Raw genomic sequence first — 20689 nt, 5'->3', positions numbered from 1 at the left:
AATAAGGCAGACACATTTAGGTAGAACTCATCTACCTAAGTAGTAATTTGTCCTAAAATAGAGTCTAAAAAACAGTATGCCACTCTTAATTAAACACTGCTATCCCTACCATCAAGATGCAGGCTCTCAAACCATGGAAAGGAAGTTGGTTTTAAATTTTTGGTGTGAAGTTGAAGTAGAGGGGTGCAGTTATTCTATACTTATGATCCTTCAGGTACAATTGGTAGCTTCTGTTGAATATTTAAATGTCTGATTGAAATTCTTCAACGTGATTAGCAGTATCTTTGTAAAAACTACATCCTGTAACTGAGCACTGAGGCACAACACTGGTTTTCATGTCACTTGCTGTCTTATCCGACAACTCAGGTTTTAAGTGTCTGATACATTTTATACACTTTTTTTTTTGCACCTGTTTTGCTACAGTTTGTGTAGCTTTGTTAAATTGCAGAAATTTTGTAAAAATAATATATTCTCCTTGAATGAATTCTGTCTTTACATTTGTTTTTAAAAATGATTGAAGGTCCCACACCTGAGGAAGTCCTCTTTATTGGAAATGTGTTCATGGCTGTGGGTGAGGGTGGTGCAAATTGTGATAGCTATGTTTTGAAAATAGGTTCAAAAAGTTTTTGATGGGATGTAGGTATTTATTATCTTCAGTAGTTCACAGTACAGTGGTTATGTCATTTGAGCTCAGTGCTCCAGGAGACAATAACATACATTAAATTTCAGTTCTAGAGGTGTCCTGTATTCAACTCAGTACACATTCAGTAGCTTATGTGTTAGTATTGAATCCCTTAAACTTAGAAGTCCAAGTTCTGCACTTGTGATATGTAATTAAGTGGGACCTAGTACATGTGAGAAAAACAAAATACATCTCTGTCTTTGCAGTGATAGGATACGTTTTCCCTTGTAGCCCCTGCTTTCCTCTTGAAAGTCTGGGGAACTCCTTCTCCTCAAGTCCTGTTTTCTTTTCTGAGATACTGGACTCTGAAGCAATGTATTTCCTTCTCTCTCTCTCTCTCTCTCTCTCTCTCTCTCTTTTTTTTTTTGAGGAGTGATTTTTCTGCATGCTTTGCCAAGGCTGTTAGAAGATATCTTGGGAAGACAAATGAACTTGATGACCTAGGAGGTTGCTTCTGGTCCTCTTTAGCATTGCTCTGTGGATTCTTAGGTTACTTCATTTTTGTCCAATGAAACTATTTTTACAGAAATGATGTAACTGGACTTTCTTGCTGATGGATACATATATCTGAACGGTGTGCAACCTTTTATGTATGGAAAGAAAAAAGGCAAGAAGGAAAATCTGAATTGTCCAACATTAATCACTTTTTAAAAACTGCCAGAAATGACATTTGTTCCTGTTAGAACATTTTCATGTTCTTAAATGAAAAAAATTAAACTATATTTTAATGTTCGCTTTCTCTGCTTACTGTAATTGCTAATACAGTGTTGTCAATCTTCATTCTGAACAGAAATTAAATGCAAGATTTGGAAATGGTATCTTTGTACTTATACAGTTACTGAGTTTGTGTGTGTGTGTTTCCCCTCTAGCTTTTGGAACAAATTGATTATTCTACTGATTGCCCAAATTGTGGGCGGGCAAATGAAAATCAAACCAAATGCCGACATTGTGAAAGTGCTTCTCTAAAGGATTTGCAAAGAGTCTCCAGACAAACTGTGACATTAAGTGAATCTGTGGGACCTTTATCACGGTCTTCAATACATCAGAATTCAACAGGGCAAAAATCTTCAGGTACAGGGTTCAACACAAAGAAGTTTTATAGTTCTGCTGTTGGGAAAGGTCCGACAGATATTCTACTGACTAATGAAGTTGTAGGACATTCTATGTTACGACAGAATGGAAAAGTTGGTCTTATAACTGGGACAAAAAATCCTAAAATTACAGGAGGCTTAAGACAGAGGAGTACAAGACCATCTGAACTAAATGATCCAAGTAAGTACCTTTTTATGAATATAGCTGTAAACTGGAAACCCAAAATATTGTATAATGAAGGAACTGTCCTTGCAAGTTTACATTACTGATTTTGCATGGAATTTTTTTGTGGATGTGCTCTTGGGGAAGAGGGACAGACCTTTTTATAATTTCCTTTTCATATACTGAGGTACTCTCTGAGAAGGGTGAACACTGGGGAAAACAAAAATTATTTCATGAATCTTTTGTTTGTTTGTTTTGTGGTTTTTTTTTTTTAAAAGACTTACACTTTATAATTTTAAAAAAAGCATTCGTAGCAGAATTCCGTCATTCATTCTCCCAAAAGGAAAGACAGTCTTTGGTTTTTATTTTATATTTTTTCCCTCTTTTCTTTTGAGCTACGTGTTTATTTAAATTTTATAATTTGTAAAATGTTAATTTTTATGCTTTCTCTGCGTAAACTCTAATTTATAAGCAGGAAGGAACTGGAATTTGGGAAATTATGTTTCTAGTTCCATGCTTAGTTTACTAGACCATGTTGTCTTATTGATTTGAACAATTTCAGTCATAATTTCTCTTGTCAGTTTTTCTTAAGTTGTATTATTCACTGTCAATTCTTGATTGAACCAAGAAATGTATGGCTTCACTTCTGTGTCTAGAGGTGGATTAATGATACCCATTTCTTGTATAGTTAGTTGTGAGAAATAAAAAATGAGGGAGAGAGCGCCTGTGAGCAGATAACAAATAAACATTAATAAAAGCATAATATAATGATAAATGTGGACTTTTTTTGGCACTGCAGGACAATTACATAAATTACTTTTAAGCTATTGCTTGAAAAGAAATTTCTGTTACAGAAAAATGTAGTGGTTGAGAATTTAATATTTTCTGTTTAGTTGTTTTGTCTAGTGATGATGATGAGGAGGAGGATAGTGGCAGCACTAGGAGAATGGAAAGCATTTCACCTCGTCCTGCAGATTCAGCCCGCTCCTCCCCAGCTCCTTCTACAGGAAAGGTGGAAGCAGCATTAAAGGAAAACAGTTGTGGAATAGAACAGAGAATAGGTAGTATAACAACAGATACAGAAATTGCAGTGACACTACCAAGAAAAGCAAGAATGAAAGATCAGGTACTATTTAATGCTTTGTTTAAAGAAAACAAAAATCAAATCATAAATGGAAAATGTAAAGGCTTGTTTTGCATTGTCAGAAGTTGACTATATTTGATTGCTTTTCTTATTTAGCAGCTCATCGAGTAGTATCTCTGCTTACATAATACTGGAAACATAAAAACATGTGTTCATTATATTTTTACAAGCATTCATGATGATTTGAATTATACTTTTAACATAGATGCTTCTGCGTTGAATGTATACTCTTTGAGACTGGGCAGGGTATCTCTATGAAACTCAAGGGCCTGCTTAGTTTGCAGAAGAATGTCAGTACCAGCTGTTGCCTGGTACGACTTTGGACATATGAAGTTAAACATGAAGACAGACACTGGGAACAATAGTGGCACTTTAAAATACTTTGACAACTGTCCCAATTAATAGCACTTATTTTAAGGATTTCATGGTGGGGCTTTTGTTTTTTAGTCGAGTACCACTGCAAGAATTGGATAAACAAAGACAAAAAATGCACCATGAGCAGACTCCTTAAGTGCTGTCAAAGGGGACAGCTTTCACGGTATGTTAAAAACTTAACCACTTCAGTAGTGAGCCATTAAGAAGAATAAATTCCCTGTGGCAACTGGTGTTGAATTAATAGTGCTGATTAAAATCATTCTTGGGTCACATGTCCAGTTTCACTACTGTGAGTTTGGTTCAACAAGAGTATCTGATCAGATTTCCACCTGCAGTCTCAAATCCTTTGTGTTTTCTGAGTTAGAACACTAAAGTAATGATGCCAAAACCTTCATGCGATGTTGGGATTCAGAAGCCAACATTCTAGTGCTGGAATTGATGAAATTATGAATGTTTATAATGTGGTGTATAATTAGTCACCACTATCAATATAAAGCTGTGAACCTCTAGCCTAAAATAAAGCTGCAGGGCTAAAAGCTTGGATGATAAATAGTTTTCAATTTCAGTTATTCTGGCGTTATGTGCTGAATTAATTGAAAGCGTTGCATCGTGAAAGCACTGGTGTCTAAGACTTCTGAAACTCTCCCAAATGTTTTCCTTTGTATATCCATATGTTCCTGTTCACGAGTCTTTAAGAACCAATTGTAACATTGGAAATTAACTGCATATTTTAGACAAAAGTAGAAAAGAGCTTGCTTTTGAAAACAAGGGAAACAGAAATTTTCTTGGTGAAATTTAACACAAACTTTGCATTGATTCAAGGAAACTGTTACAGTGGTTTTGTCAAATATGATAGAAGAAGCTTTAAGAAGCTTTGTTCATTTTTCTCTCAAAATGTTCATTAATTCTTTACTGAAGAGGCTACCTGAATATAGCACCACTTTAATGTTTGCTGTTTTACTGTTTGTCTGTGATTTGAGTTTTGAGCTTTGAATAATATATAACTAGTCCAGCAGACAAAAATGAAAAGCTGTCTTCAACAAGAGTCCTAGGAGAATATTTTAATTACAGGGATTTAGAATCTCTGCCTTCTCCACTGTATTTAAATGAAGCATCCAAAACTATATTTTGAATTATGGCCAAGATAGGCTAGTGATTAGGGACTTCGAAATAATTGTTGATATTTAGTCTTAATAGAAGTATTGAGTCCCTTAAAATGTTTTTCTGTGGGAGTTTAATTGTATTTTGTAACCCAAAAGAATGTTTATTAATGGACAGCTTTATGAAACAATATAAATACCATAGAAAAGACTAGAGTATCGAAAATCCTTCAACAAAGTAGAGCAATATAAGCAATACAACAAATAAATATATTAATCTGATGGCTGTCAGCCAGCTTTCTTTCATTTTAATAGGTTTCTGTAAGATTTTTCTGTTGGTAAACAGGAGACTTCATTGAGATTACAGCTTCAGTCAGCATCTAGAGACTTTGTTGAACTGGAGCCAAACTCCATATGGCCTTCTTTCAGTATTTAGTCTTCTGACCCTGGAATCTATCCTAAAAACATCTTAATAGTTCTGTAGAGTTGCTTTAAGGAATTTTGATTGGGCTTATTTATTTATATTTCTTGAAGATTCTACTCCTGCTAATGTGGTGATGCACTGTACTTCAGTAATTACTCAGTGTTTTCAGTCACCAAAAGCTCGGACTAATAAAAACTGAAAGAAAAAATAAAACCACCAACATTGTGGTGCTTTTACAGCATTTGTGGTTTTATATAAATAAACAAATAAAATATATTAAAAATAACCTTGTTTTGCCAGGCTGCACAGTGTTTCAAAATGACAAAAACTAAATTGGTTTTGGCAATTTTAGAAGCATTATTTGTGATTTGGAAATGTTAACAAAATGTCTACAAATGTCAGCTTATGGTTTTTTCTTGAATCTAGCAATATTAACATCTTCAGGTGTTCCAAAAAATCCTTTAGGAGATTTCTACCTTCTGTATATGGTTGAGGTGGATGCTATAGTAAGTAATCCAGTTGACTAACAGAAAGGTAGCCAAAAATTTAGTCTCTAGTTTTTAACAAGCTTGTTTTAGCAGTAAATCTTAGTGAGACATTCTGAAACCTTGAAAATTACTTTTCAGTTTGGGAACATTGTGTCTAACACTCCAATAAAACGTCGTAAAGTTATTGCTCAAGAGATTGTAACTGAGGCTGTACCTCTAAATTACCAAAATTCCTGTGAAAGTGTCATTCTGAACTGTCGAAGTATACGAATAGGAACGCTACGAAGGATGGTAGTGGAACCTGTGATTGTAAGTAAACTTGTTATTTGACAAATCTCCTTTCAGTTTTTGATGGACGTTGTTATTTTCATACTTGAACAACATAATATTTTGCCTTTGTCTGTGGAACAGTAAGTTTGTCTCTAATTTCAGAGGCTGTGATTCCCAAAGAATCCCAAAGTACTATTATGTACTAATGCATACGATCTAGTTCTGGTGTTTAATAGAAACATCATGTCTGGAAAACCCTTGAAAACCCCATTTACTTGGTTGGGGGGGCTTATGGATTAGTGTGCATTTGTTAAGAAAATTGAAGGCAACAATTACCAAAAAATGCATATTGATAGGTGGGAGGAAGAAGCATGTCTGCAGGTGAATAATTTTGCTTCTATAGAACAGTATTTTTTTTGTTAACCTTCTAAGTTGCATGGACACTTTCAAGGAGACATTGAATGTTAGTTGTATGCAGTAAGCCAGATAAAATGCATACTTCTTGCTAGGGTAACCACATAAATAGCAGAGAGGTGTTACTTGTTCTTTCCACCTCTCTGCAAAACCCTATTGTTTGATTTGCTTAAATACTGATACTGATAGATTACATTCTCCTTTGAAGATTTTTTTTTTCCCCCTCCTTATAAATTGTGGTATTTTTCAGAGTATTTTAAACCTTTTTGAAAATGGAGTACTTAGGAGAGATCTTAAGTTTCGACAGTCAATATGACTGAAAGAGACACTGAATAGTAAAGAATATACTTGCTTCCTTGAGTTGTGCTAAAATGTACACTTTGTTTTTAAAAAAAATATACATTTTACATTTTTATTTTAAAATTTTCATTACTTAAGTACTTAGTCAATTGAAATATGTTTACTAACAGTTAAAAGGCATTAAGTCAATTTTGGTTTGGAGAAGATGTGAAATCTTATTATTGTGTTGTCTTCCACAGTTTTGCCTCGATTATATCAAAATACGCCTAGAAAGTCAAGAAGGTGAGTACATCTTTCATTTTATGTTAGTACTCGATATATATATTTTGAATGAAATAACTTTGTCAAAGGAATTAACAAGTGAATCATAATGAAATGTCGATTCTGGTCTTGTTATGTATATAATAAATTATACTGGGTGCCTGTAGTCAGGTAAGAGGAAAAAAAAACCTGAGAGTGTAAGTTTGACCTGAACTGCCTGGTGGATAAAAAAACAAAATGATTTTGCATTGTGTCTGCCTTCTACTGACAGAAAGAAAATTCACAGATAGCAGGAATTAGGAATTTGTGGTGTGTGTGCAACTGGGTCATTAGTTCATCCTCGTTGAAGAGCTGTAGATATTCTGGTGATGATTGGCAAAGGTTGTCTTGAAAATGATTAACGAAAACAAAAGGCAAGAGTAACCTCCTGTAAAACATGTTACCTCTTTAACACTTTATTAGTTCTTTTATTTCAGATGCGTAAGTAGCGAGTAAAAACCACACAGGTGTCTTAGACCTTCCCTGTCTATATCTCCCTTAAAATTTTTTTCTTCTCTAGCCTACAGGTTGCATATTTCATGTTACTGAAAGAAATACAGTGACATAGTTTAGGAAATGGTCTAGACTATTGCTCTATTTCCTTTGTTTTCTTTTGTAGGGTTTTGCTTTGGGCCTGAAAAGAAGCTTTGCCTCCTTTTGTTAATCTTAAGTTTCCATAAAGATGCAGTCCTATTGAATTTTGCCTTTTGTTATTTGTAAAAGAGAACTATTGTATTTTGTCATTATTATATGCAAAAAGGTGTCTCACAACCTGTAAAGACGAGCATAGCCTTTGCTCAGTCAAGTATTTAAGTTTCTGTTGCATCTAAAATATAAATGCATAGAAACTAGCAGTTTTCATGCATTAAATGTATATTAAAAAACCACTAAAAAGCTTAGTAAAATTTGTAGAAAATGTCTATCAATTTTTAGTCAAAACAGCTGCATGGTGAAATTATTTCCATGGGACTTGATCCCTCAATAGCATAAAAGTGGTGACTCATTAAATGCTGTGTTTATTGGAACATTTAGCACTTTTCCATTTCATTTTTTTGAGTTTTGCATCTGGAGGAAGACGGGTGTATTCCCAGCTAGCTGCATTTCTATTAACTTTATAATCATAGCATGATTTGTTTTAATACAAGTAAGGGTCTTGAAATAGAAATGACACCTAATATTTTTTTTCTTTAGATTGATTACGTTGGTCATGCTTTTTCAGGGAAAGGCAAGTGCTTTGAACAGCTGTAGAAACAGCAGTACTGTCCTGCCTTCAGCTTGCTTTTACATGTATAAATATATGTCAAGTTCTCAAAATTCTCTGCACATCCCTTGTCAGTTTTCTGCAACTCCCAACTGGTGTTTCAAGGAAACAGCTTTCTGTTTCTAATGCGTAAAAAACCTATTCACATTGCCTTTAATGGATAAGTCCTATTGTCTGTCTTATGTCAGTGTTACAGGAAATACTGTTCACAGGTTAAGGCGTTTATGGTGAAATGTATTAAAAGATGCCTGTCTTAACACAAAAGGATGAATATAATTTAAATTTTCATCTGAAGAGTATACAGTCCTCCTTGCACATGAAATTAACTGTGCTTCATTTCAGTGCAAACACAGTTACAAGGATTCAGAGTTTTCTCCAAAGACCAGCTAGCTCATATTTTGGCAAGTACTTTCTATCTAGGCACCTTTAGAAGGACCTGTATGCCTCAGTTAAATGGGTTGAATCCATTTTTAAGTTGGGATTGTTGTTACTATGGTCTGCCTCTGAAAGTGGGAAGTTAGGTAAAATGAATTAAGGAAAGTGTTTTCATTTAGGAAGGAGAAAACTGAAGTATTTCTATAGAGACTGAGGTATTACAGCCTAGCCTTGGAAAGCTATGTTGTTGTTTGTTTTAAACAAAAAGGAGAGAAGACTCCAGGAGTCATCTATAAATCTTCATTTAGTTACTAGCTTCATTTTCTCCTATGTAAGTCCCTAGGGAGATAAAGGAGAATCAGTGCAAGGAGATGGACTAGTTAGATCCATGTAGCATACTTCTGCTGCTCTTTTCCTGATGATATGACAAGCTACTGTTCTGAGCAGTAAATGCTGCCCGGTCGGCTTGAAGGAAGCATGTTGTTGCTCCAGCCCGACTCAGAGCTGGGCTGCTTCTTCCCCAGCTAGTGGGACAGGGGTATTGGAGGTTTAGAAGGAAAGGAGAGCTGCTTTGCTCCGTAGAAGCTGTGGTGGCCACCACTTCCAGTCTGCAGCCAGTGGATACTTTGCTTTGGGTAACTGTTTGCCCTGTCTTTACAAGCAGCAGACTCCCTTTCTGGAAGGCACAGGGGTGTGAATTCAGTTGCCAACAAGAAGGGAGGATGTAGAGGGCAGCTGCTGGACATTGACTGCTAAATGCCAAGAGAAGGATGGTGGGGGCGGGGAGGGGAAGCACTGCCTCCACTAATAGTAAGGCAGTAACGCTAATACTAATAAGGTAGAAAGTAATGGTATGTCTTTTATGTCTTTTTTTTTTTTTTTGGTCATATGTTTTTCTGCAACTATGTTCAGGGTGATGCAAATTAAACTCTTTAGGTGGTCACCATTTTACTAATTTTTACTCACCATCTGTCTGGTCATGAAATGTGTACTAGAATTTAAGTTAAGAAAAGCCTTAGTTTTTTCAGGAATTCCCTGCAGTGTCTCCTGCCTTTTACAGGGAAAGGAGGAGGAGACAGACTTATTGCATTGATTTTTATTTATTAGAAGGACTTAATGTTGGCTCCATTTCTCCTTCTATGCTGTCTGTTTTGTCCCTTACGTAAGGGGATATAGTTTTTGTGATGGAGGCTGCCATCAAGCATGTGTGGAAGCTGCCACTAACAAAAGCTTTAAGTGACTACCATTAACCATTTTTCTGATCTAGAAATAATTACTGGCATTGAACTTTTGGGTCTTTTCACCAAATTCAAGAACTTTGACTTCACACATTTTTCCTTCCATTTTTATAATTCAGTAAAACCTGTAAAATACCCAATATTGGCATTGGCAGCATCAGATGTAGTGTTAAAAATTTACCACGTGGCTGACATTTCTCTTTGGTAGTAAATTGAAAGCAGTACCTTATTTTCCTCAGGCAGTCAGATTGTTTCTCTGCATGTGTTTATTTTCCTTTTCATTTTAAAGTTATTTTTCATAAGGAAACTTGGTCAAAGATAAATCTACAAAGAAAGTTTTACAAACCTGTTGTAAAATGTGTTATAGCAATAGTTGCAAATTTAAATCACTGGAAATGGTGTTTTTTCAGTGGAATAGAAACTAGATTAAAGTTGGTGAGAAGAAAACAGTTTGTTTCTGATTCCTTTCCTGACAGGTGACAGTGGAGTTCAGTTCGTCTTTTAAGATATTAACAGACATCACTTCGTGGATATGTGTTAATTTCAAACTTTTAACAACTTCTAAGAAAGTTAATGAGCACATGCTGATTTCTTGTTAAAATCAAGGGGGAAATTGTAAAGGAAACCTATGTATTTTTACTATAATTTAATATAATGTCATTATTTTCTCCTAGAATCAGAAAGCGATATCCGAGAGATTAACCTGAAAACGTCAGAACTTACCAAATGTGAATGGTGTAGTGTCCGAAAATTACCAGTAGTTTTCCTACAAACAGTGCCAGCAACCTGTAGTAGCCTGAGAGACCAACTGAAAATGAGTAAAGATAACGTCTGGTACGAATGTAAAGGAGACAGTAAGTAAAACAATTTTAGTCTACTGTTCATTTTAAATTGTGTTTTAATGTTTTGGATCATGACTGAGTGCATTAAAGACTAAAACTGGCATCATTGGCTGGTGCAGGCGTAGTGTTTTTCCAGACACTGTTGCCTTCCCAGGCTGATGAGTACAGTTCAGAACAGCTTGGCCAAACTGTAGTCTTCTGTTTGTCCAGACACATGCTAGTTACACCATTTAGTCAGTTTAGTATAACTTTTTTCACTAATATTTGTACTGAATGAAAGCAAGTTGGTTTGTTTAGCTTTTGTGTACAGGCCTTTACATTTATATGACAGCTTTTGGTATACTTACTTCTGCTTTCTGTGCTGTTTTGCTTACAGGCCTTAGTTTCAGTAGAAACTGTTGTGTGGGTTGGCTTGGGTTTTTTTTCCCATATGCTTGTAGTGATGTGATGTAGACAAATATCTGCTTGGAAAAGAAGTGGATTGTCTTCATGTATCTTAAAATTAAGTTTAATTTCAACGTAGTTTTCTTCAAGGGTCTAGCATCTTAATATGCACACTGTTTTTTAAATTAGCATAGTCCTCTTCCCCTTAAATAGGCTTTTCTTTAGGTTAAATTTTGTGGTTATATATACTTGTACTCAGCTTCATAGCTACATGGTGTATTCAAATGGAGGAAGAATGCTTTCAACAATCTCAGAATTGTGTGCTTCCAACGTGTAACACTGTTATAATAACCTCATCCACCTCCTGTAAAAAGTATGAGCTGTAGGGAGTATTGTAATTACAAAAGTAATTGCAGAGTGCGCGGGGGAGCTAGAGACAATCCTGGGAGCAGGCATTAGACCCCAGGTGAACACAGGTGTTCACAAGTGGAAAAAAGGAAAAGCTTCCTGAGTTGTCCAGGTAAGAAATCCTTCCCTTTCCATGTGTCTCAGCCTTTCTTCTCCCAGCTTTTCCCTCTGAGGCTGTGGCACTGAGCTAGTTTTACATCCAACTGCTTTATTGTACTTGGTACTTATGAGTAATTTGTGATAACACAGTTGCTATTTGCTTTGTGAGCAATGAAATTACTTTAAACCTGAATCCATAGCTGTGTAAGCAATTGTGCGTAGATGCCTAGTTCCCAAAATAGGAACACCCAAAATCCAGTTAGACACCTAAATTCTGTGTGTGGTGAATTGGGAAATATGCCGCTGAAGAATTATTTTTCACAACAGTTAGCATGCCAAGTTAAGAATAACCAAAAGGAAATGGTTATGCGTGTTTCTGAAACTCTTCTTCTCTTGCAGAATAACAGGTCCCTGCAGGTGTGAGTTAGCCAGCTACGCGAGACTGGGGTTTGCAGCCTGAATCTTATTCCTGTGTCTGACTGCCTAAATAATTCCTCTTAGTACAACTTACTGCTTTTTTATTTTTCAGATGATGTGAGCGGGTGTTATTTATACAATAGCTGATTGATCCGACTCACATTCTCCAACTTTTGGTAAAGGTGTAGGCTGAGCTGTTGGAGCTAAGCCACTGTACCAAAAGGAATACAAGATTTATTAGGGCTAGCAAGAGTAAGCATAAGAGAGCGCCTCATGGTACTCTGTTTGCAGAATATTCACTGGGGGCAGAGAGGTTTCGTTTTGGTTTTGTTACAGGACCTGAAAGCAGGGCTTTGCTCTTCTAGGTGGTGAGATCCCTTTACCTGTGTAAGGAGATAAAGATTTTGATTACTGTGACATTTTAAATCCCTTTCCTTGTTCAGATGCATACTTTTTAGAAATGAAAACTGGTTGCCAGTGAATCAGAGATCCTTAAGAGATTTCTGTTTCTATGGTAACAGAAATCTGATCAGAGAAAAATAACTGTTTCTTTTGTGATATTGCCATTACAGGTTTTTGTACTTATGTACCCAACAACATGTGCCTAGAATCAGTAAGAGTAGGTTTTTTAGAACTTTGTGCTTCAAATATGTGATATACAGTTTGTATCCACTTTAAAAAAAAAAAAAATTATGCTTAATTTCCCATTTAAGTCTGGAAAGAGTTGTCTCAAAAATGTACTTCTTTTTCCCTATTCAGTTTAGTTTCTAAGGAGGGGCTTAAGTTTTGTGTCTACTTGCTAGCTACCCCAAGTTTAAGTAGTATTTTTTTCAACCTGTTACTGTTTCTGAGAATCTCTGTTGTCTGAAAGAGCTGACATGTAGATGTCAGTGCTGTGTATGCATGTAAAAGTGATTCTTATAGACTGTTTTAGCTAAAAGGCTGGGGACCTCTGGGCTTATATACTGTAGTGACTTTAATACGTAACATTTTCAAAAAGCAATAATGTTTTATAGTGTAGCCTTCTAGGATCAGGGCAGACCGTGAATCTACCTGAATCATGGGGTCTCATACACTGTTTCTTATTTAATTTAGTGTATGTTATCTTAGTTCTCTCTTTTTTTTTTTTCCCTTTGCCTTTTGCAATCACATCTATTTGAAAGTAGGAGAAAACAAGGCTGAAATCTTTTAAAATAAAATACCATGTAGATGTTGAAGGGGTTAAGTACATGAAAGCCATTTTAATAATAAACATTGAAACCACAAAAGCCCATCTACATTCTTAATACAGTTCTCCTCTTCTAATAGATTTCCACAGATGAAGGTATCTTCATTGATTTTTGAGAGAGCTGCTCTAGACTTCTTAGTGTTGACCTGGGAGAAATTAGGGCATCGTGTTTCCCTATATAGAGAGGAAATTATGCTGAATACATAATTTCTGGAATTGTATTGAAACAATAGGATAGGAACTGTAATAAGAAAAAGTATTGATTAAAGAGTCTTACTGTCTGTAAGCAGAGAAGCTCTTATTTCAAAATATATTTTGGCTTTGCATTCAGTGTCTTAAAAATCTGTCAGGTAATAATTAACATTTCTAGATTAAGGCAGAAGTTGAATGCACTCTTTGCAAATGTAGGTAGAAGGGTTTGGTAGTTAATCCTTCAGTCTATCTGCATACATGTGTATAACTGCTTGTATGTATTGTCAGCAGTGTGTACACATGTTGGCCCGCGATTCTTTGAAATCTGTTTATAATTGTGACATACTTTATTTTGTTTCTAAACAAATAATTTTCTCTCTGCTTTTTCATAGGTCAAGAAGAACAGTACATCATTTTGATTTTTGAAACTGGTCTTGATCCTCATGCAAACTCAATATTTGAAAAAATAATTACTGACATTGGTATTAGAAATAATATTTCTGACTTCTTTGTGAAAATTTCCTTTGAAGAAGCCAATGGCAGGCTTGTTGCATTTACTAAGTGCTTGGAAGACAATTCCAAAGGAAGTCCATCTCACAGAGAAAACAAAATAAAAAATGTAATTATCTTTTTGTTTTAGAACAAAGTCATATTATTTGGGTTACAAATACACTGAAGATAGTGTGCTAGTCACTAGACCAAAAAAAAATTCCCAACAACTTCTGCTAGCTTTTGTATGAGGATTCCCAGACTGGTCCATGGTGGGTTATGAGACTACGGAAAATAGTCTGTGCATTCACAATAGTTTTTAGTGTGTTTAGTTTGATCGGAAGGTTGTACAATGGTCCACAAGTAATGTTGTCATTTAAAAATCATTAAGGGACAAGAAATTTGAACTATAATTAGACAACATAATTGTTTCCAAATTAAGCTACTGGTAAAATTATAATATTTCAAACCAGAAATTAAATTGCAGTGTTGTAGTTAAATTCAATTAATACTTTCTTTAAACAAAGCTACCTCTTAAAGAATTTGAAAGTTTTGTGGCTCTGCAAGAAATAAGTACAGACCTAAGTGTAATAAGTGAACTAGGAAAGGTAAAAAAAACAACTTGAAGTCCCTCTCAAAAACAATGGATATTACACCACTGCACTTCACAAAGCTTTATTACCTTTTTGGCAAATTTGAGTACAGTATGCAAATTAATATTGACTTTATTTTTGTAAGGTTGCTTCTGAGTCCAAAATGCAGCAGCGGAATAAACAGTTACCATATTTTGATGATGATGAAGAAATTGGAGAACCACATACAGTATTTATTGGTCCTATAGAAAAGTAAGATATTTATCTTTGCCCTGTAACAATTTTCTGAGGTGTTTTGGCATTTCATATTTATTATTGAATGTATTTTTCTTTTCAGGTTGATAGTTTATCCACCTCCTCCAGCTAAAGGTGGTATTTCTGTGACCAACGAAGACCTCCATTGTCTAAATGAAGGAGAATTTTTAAATGATGTTATTATTGATTTTTATTTAAAGTAAGTTTTATTTCAGATCAGTTTTTAGTCATCTTTTTCTTTGAAACCTGAAAAGTTCTGACTTTAACAATTCATAGGTCAGTTGATAACACTTGGTCTCCAACTATGCATAGCTCTAATTTCTAAAGTTGTTTTGTATTTTTGCAAGAAATTTTGATTCCTCTCCTATCCTGCTTGACAGTGACATTGTTCTCACTTGGAAAAAAGGTTCTTTAAAGTTTCTTAGCATCTGAAGAGGAATTTTAACTGCAAGGAAAAAGAAAAGCATTTTTAAGTTCAATTGTTTTTTCCAGAGTATTTTATGTTCCCTGGAATTTAATTTGTTTTGATTAACATAATACATAAATTAATTTTCTGGTGTCACTGATGCTACAGATGTTAGGAACATATTAAATCGGTTATATGCTGCTGTGTTTATGCTACACATAAGGTGCATGTGTATAATTTTCAGTCTATTAAAATATTTTAGAAGTGAAAAGAAAATCAGTGCATCAGTCTTGGGAGTGTTTGGAGATTTAGTGGCTCAGTTACAAAATATGGGTCTTTCCTAGGTAGGTTGTATGTAACAAACTCATTGAAAATTTGTTTTCCTGCCATGATATAAAAATAAATACAACAGCAACAGAACAACTTGTTCATTGAGCAGAGTACTTAATATCTTGTAATATTGACACAGATATTGCATTAATGAGTTTTTGTGGTTGGTTAGCTCTAGTATTCTTATAGCTATTTTGTGAGAGGCTGGAACAATTTGGTGGGGAGGTAGCACTGTTGGCAGTCCTTTTTACTCTGGTGATGAATACTTTGAATTAACACCTCCATGAATTTTTCATTTTTTTTTTTAATCTAATTAGGTATTTGGTACTTGAAAAACTGAAAAAAGAAGATGCTGATAGAATACATGTGTTCAGTTCATTCTTCTATAAACGCCTTAATCAAAGAGAAAGAAGAAATATTCATGAAACTTCAAACCTTTCGTAAGTCTGTTGATAAGTCAGTTTTACTAAGAGCTAAGTACAGTGAAGACTACAAGAACAGATGCTTTACAGAGATAAAATCCTTACAGACAATATTATGATACCAACAGAACTCTAGGAACCATCCAGACCTGTAACAAACATATAATATGCCTTGAAAATCTTAAGAAGCTGTTAAGGTGAAAACACCTGGAAAAGTAGTCTTTCAGTTAAAATAAACCAATTAAAATAAACCACCCTACAAATCATGTGTTGGTTTCTTCTTGCAGAATACAACAAAAACGACATGGGCGAGTAAAAACATGGACGCGGCATGTTGACATTTTTGAGAAAGATTTCATTTTTGTTCCCCTTAATGAAGCGTAAGTAAAAATACCTTTTTATTGCATTTACATGGTAAAGGCTTAAGCTTCATAATTGTAAAATTGAAAGTTAAATTATAGTGTGAATTGAATTAAATTGAATTGAAAGTTAAATTATAGTGTGAGAATAAACATCTTTTTCCAGGTGATACAATAGTAGTGTAAAGATCTTTAAGTGCATTGTTGTAGTATAAGAAGTATTGGGCAATATAAAGACTGCACAAAAATGAACTTTTCTGAGTACTTTTTTCTAGGTTTTACCTTGTTCTCTGGAGTTCCTTCTTCTAAGCTGTTGTTGATAACTTTTGGATTTACCTTTTTTAGTCCTTATTTTTTCTTCTAATGAGATCTCTTTGGTATGGATGGGATTATCCTTTAGTTACAATAAACCTATATCGGAAGAAAATGCAATTGAAAATCTCTACTGCCCTGTATTGGGAGCTTTATTCTTTTTCTTTATATCCTTTTGTCCTGATATTTTTCTTGGGTCAGGAAGCAGACTGTTAGCATTCTAATGGTTCTTAAGGACTTTTAATGATGCTTACTTTCCTTAAGATCAGAGCAAGTTCTCACAAACACATTTCTACATTTCACAAAAAGAATCTAAGTAGTCCTTAAGCCAAAATATTTAGGAAAGTTAAACTACTGTATTTTAAAAATATAGAATAAAAGCATAAATAAAGTAAGGACAGAGAGACAGGAGAATTGTAATTCACTTCTAGGCATATCTAACTGATCTTTTGAAAATTCAAAGAATAGGGTTTTTTTTTTATTAAAAGCCCTTCAAAGAAATTTATCTAGATACAGTGCCATTCTGCAGTGGGAGGAGAATTTCTGAATCTTCTCTTTTCCCGTCTCCTCCCCAGCTGAATTCTGAGGCTAGCTGTAGAGAGGCAGTTATGAGGTAACTGACCATAGATCTCTCTTCATTATAAAGTTGTAAGTAAATCCCTGAGAAAGCTGTTCGCAAGCACTAACTTTAGAATTTGAGATGCTATGACCTCTGTACGGCCGTGATGTGTAAGATGTTCCTCCTGTCCACTGCAGACTTCATCCTTGCCATCCCTCTCCCCTGAAGCTTTAAGTGCCAGAACTTTGAAGAGTCTGTCCCTTAAATTTTAGTTGCCTTAGAGCTTGTTATATAGTTTACTTCCCACCGTCCTCTCTTGTGTCATTTGCACATCCACATTGGTTATGCATAGGAGAAATGAGACTGATCATGCTGCAAATACCAGACAGTATGACTTAAAAGTCACCTGAAAATGAAAAGAAATAGTTCTGTGGTTTTACAAGAATTAGTTATATTGCTTGTAACTTAGCACATATGTCCTGGTTTTGGCTGGGATATAGTTAATTTTCTTCCCAGTAGCTGGTATAGTGCTGTGTTTTGGATTTAGTAGGAAAATAATGTTGATAACACACTGATGTTTTTAGTTGTTGCTAAGTAGTGTTTCTACTAAGTCAAGGATTTTTCAGCTTCTCATGCCCAGCCAGCAAGAAGGCTGGAGGGGCACAAGAAGTTGGGAGGGGACACAGCCAGGACAGCTGACCCAAACTGGCCAAAGGGATATTCCATACCATGTGACATCATGCCCAGTATATAAACTGGGGGGAGTTGACTGGGAGAGGTGGATCGCTGCTCAGGAACTAACTGGGCATTGGTCGGCGAGTGGTGATCAACTGCATTGTGCATCACTTGTTTTGTATATTCTAATTCTTTTAGTATTATTATTGTCATATTATTAGTATTTATTATAATTATTTTCCTTCCTTTCTGTCCTATTAAACTGTCTTTATCTCAGCCCACAAGGGGTTGGTTTTTTTTCTATTATCCTCTCCCTCCCACTGGGTGGGGGGAGTGAGCAAGCGGCTGCATGGTGCTTAGTTGCTGGCTGGGGTTAAACCACGACACGCATAGTAGTTTTCACTGTCTTGTTCATTTAATGCTAAGCATCTAAAGCAACGTCTGCCTTAGCAAGTAATGCAGCTCAGTAGGAGTGAATTTGCAGAACAAAACAGTTTGTACTGAATGCATGATGTTCACACCATGTATGGGTTGGGGATTTTGCTTTGGACTAGCTTGGTCTCAGGGACTCATCCAGTAGTGATTAGAGCATGAAAAGTGTGCTCTTGGTGGGCATCTTTCATCTGGAAATGATCCTGTTCATACTTTTTGGAACTGTCCTTCACTGTGAACTGAAACTTGGTAAGTGGTGATAGTAGGACATTCATTTGCAAAAGTGGTTTCCTGATGTGTACAGTGAGAACATTGTAGAGCAGAAAAAAAACCAAGTATCCAGGGAGATGAGAAAGTGGTGGTTTGGCAGGGGGAGCAGGTTTGTTTTTCTTTGTTGTTTTTGACCTGCTGTCTGGCAAAGAAAGCATAAATTAGATCTTCCATATTTCTTTTTTTTTAATTTATTGTTACTAGCTGCTAGTATTTTTCTTGGATGCACCTTGGTATTCTGTGTCCCCTCAAACATGTCACTTCCCCCATCCCCCGAAACCCAGCACTCAGTTTTGAGGAACAAAAAGCTGAACTTTTTGGGGGGAGATGTTAACATATTTAGGAATGAATCAGTGACTTGACAATGAAATACTCCCATTATGATGAGTAATTGGTATTGCAGGAGAGAGAGGAGGCTGGGGAGCTACGTGGGGAAGAATACAAAAACTGGCAAGTATGAAGGCTTCTAGGCCTCCATCCTAGTAGCAGAGCTGTCACTTGCTAAGTGTCTCCTCCTTCTTTATGTTGCCATGACACAGAAGAATAGTAGGTTTTACCAGGTGACTGTATATTTGACTGCTCTTTTCCATGTATTCTTGTGTTTCAAAATGGGTCAAGAGCAGAGAACTGGAGTCGTCTTAACTTTTTTCAGTCAAAAAATGTTTTGAGGTTTTGCTAGTTACTTTATTGCAAGTATCTCTCTTACTTTGATATGTAACTCTTGGCTTTATGTTGAATTGACATGTAAATCCTGTTTTATTTTCATTAACTTCACTACAGTACCACTTCAAGTGCTTCTTAGCTTTTGTGATGTAGAACCAGAAAGTTTTATTTTTAGAATTAAACATACTGCTGACAAAAGAGGCAGTAAGTATCAGTGCTGATTTTTGGTTCTTAATGACAAAATACTAACCTGAAGGATTTCTGATCTAGCTAGCAAATACAGTATAGATCCTGTTTATGTAAGTTACAGCCTCAGGTAGCATTCTGTAGCTGTGTATATAATATATTATGAAATATATAGCCCCTGGACTTTGTCTGTTAATAGGATTGTGAAACCTTGCTTTTGTGCCAAATACAACTTTTTTTATATATTTGTGGTGTTGATTTGTATGTTAGTTGGCTTCTTAATCTTCAGTGAGTCTTTTCGGATATGCAAGTCTTACGATGAAGGCTGTGGGCTGGGACCTAACATCTGTACTAAGTTGCAGCTTTTTGAGAAACTCCCTTGTGTGACTTCTTTTGTGTTATGTAATTTCCCCAAATTTCCCCATGCTCCTGTTCCTCACTTGCAAAATGAGGACTGTCACTTTTTATGTTGACAAGAATGGAGATGTTTAGATGCTGTATGTTCAGTAGAATATAACTTACAACTACTTGGTGTTTAGCTGTCTAGTTTTTTTTTAATTGGGGCATTGCCTTATAACTTCAAGGGATTAGTGAAAACGCCAGGAGCATAGAGAATCAGTGGTGAGGAGGGAGAGGGAGTTAATGCCTGTGGTGTACAGAGAGCAAAGTATGTGCCATTCTGTGTGGTTTTTGGAGAACCTGGTTTTCAGAATTTTTTTCAACATGCCTTTGCCTGGATATCTGTATGTGCAACCTAATATAGTGTAGTAAGGCTTTCATCACCCACTTCTCTTCCATCAGTTTATTCCTTGTCATCATAGATTATGATCATAGAACTCACATACAGCCTTGAGTTGTCTAGACTCTACCAGGGTTTGCAACTTGATGCATTGCAGCACTGCAGGTATTTTTCAGGAATTTGCCACCTGGTTTGATGCTGGTAATTAGTCCTTGTAAACAGAACTTTCTCTATGTGATGCAATAGCACATCAAAGTGTGGAAGAGTTTCTTTGGTTCCAGTGAAAGATCTGCATTCATTACTATTTATAAAAGGTCTCAAACCTTAATCTGTGGCAAAATTAGTCTGGTTGAGAACCAATCTCAGAGTTTCTTTTGCTTCTTTGTGTCTTGAATTAAGTAGTATGTGAAACAAGTTATTCTAGGATTTGAGAAAATTTGAGAGCTTCTCTCGCGTTATAGGAATGCTGCTAATGGTTCCTCCTGACAACACTTCCTGTGCTGCCTAGAATGATGCTTTTTTTTCTTTTAGGACACAGCTATTTATTCTGGCATCTGGTTTAAGAGTACATTCTAGAAGTGATTGCTTTGGAGTTGCTGGACTTCAGTATCTACTTCCAGAAAGCCTTTCCAGACTCTCCCTTAACCACTAGTTTAGGGAACGTGGGCTCATCATCTAACAAATTGTCAAACTGCAGTAACTGGAGGGGGGCAGGGTGAAATTAGGGGAGAATTAACTTCAGAATAGTATGGCTGATTTAACCATGACTGCATCAGTGTCCTTTGGCAGTACAGTCCTTTTTGT

At 35.7% G+C, this 20689-nt stretch overlaps 1 protein-coding gene across 2 annotated transcripts in view; it reads left to right on the top strand.

Annotated features, from left to right (window-relative positions):
- The window catches only part of SENP6 (SUMO specific peptidase 6), a 97300-nt gene that overhangs the window by 61239 nt on the left and 15372 nt on the right, over window positions 1–20689 (top strand). For both annotated transcript variants that reach the window (XM_050894102.1, XM_050894103.1), the window contains exons 8-17: window positions 1552–1954; window positions 2830–3062; window positions 5606–5776; window positions 6691–6733; window positions 10300–10479; window positions 13588–13814; window positions 14423–14529; window positions 14615–14731; window positions 15586–15708; window positions 15978–16070. In XM_050894102.1, the coding sequence (XP_050750059.1) occupies window positions 1552–1954; window positions 2830–3062; window positions 5606–5776; window positions 6691–6733; window positions 10300–10479; window positions 13588–13814; window positions 14423–14529; window positions 14615–14731; window positions 15586–15708; window positions 15978–16070 (1697 nt within the window). The remainder of the gene's footprint in view (window positions 1–1551; window positions 1955–2829; window positions 3063–5605; window positions 5777–6690; window positions 6734–10299; window positions 10480–13587; window positions 13815–14422; window positions 14530–14614; window positions 14732–15585; window positions 15709–15977; window positions 16071–20689) is intronic.

This window comes from Gymnogyps californianus, chromosome 3 (assembly GCF_018139145.2).
Source record: "Gymnogyps californianus isolate 813 chromosome 3, ASM1813914v2, whole genome shotgun sequence".
NCBI lineage: Eukaryota > Metazoa > Chordata > Aves > Accipitriformes > Cathartidae > Gymnogyps > Gymnogyps californianus.
This window is presented reverse-complemented; position numbering and strand designations above follow the sequence as displayed.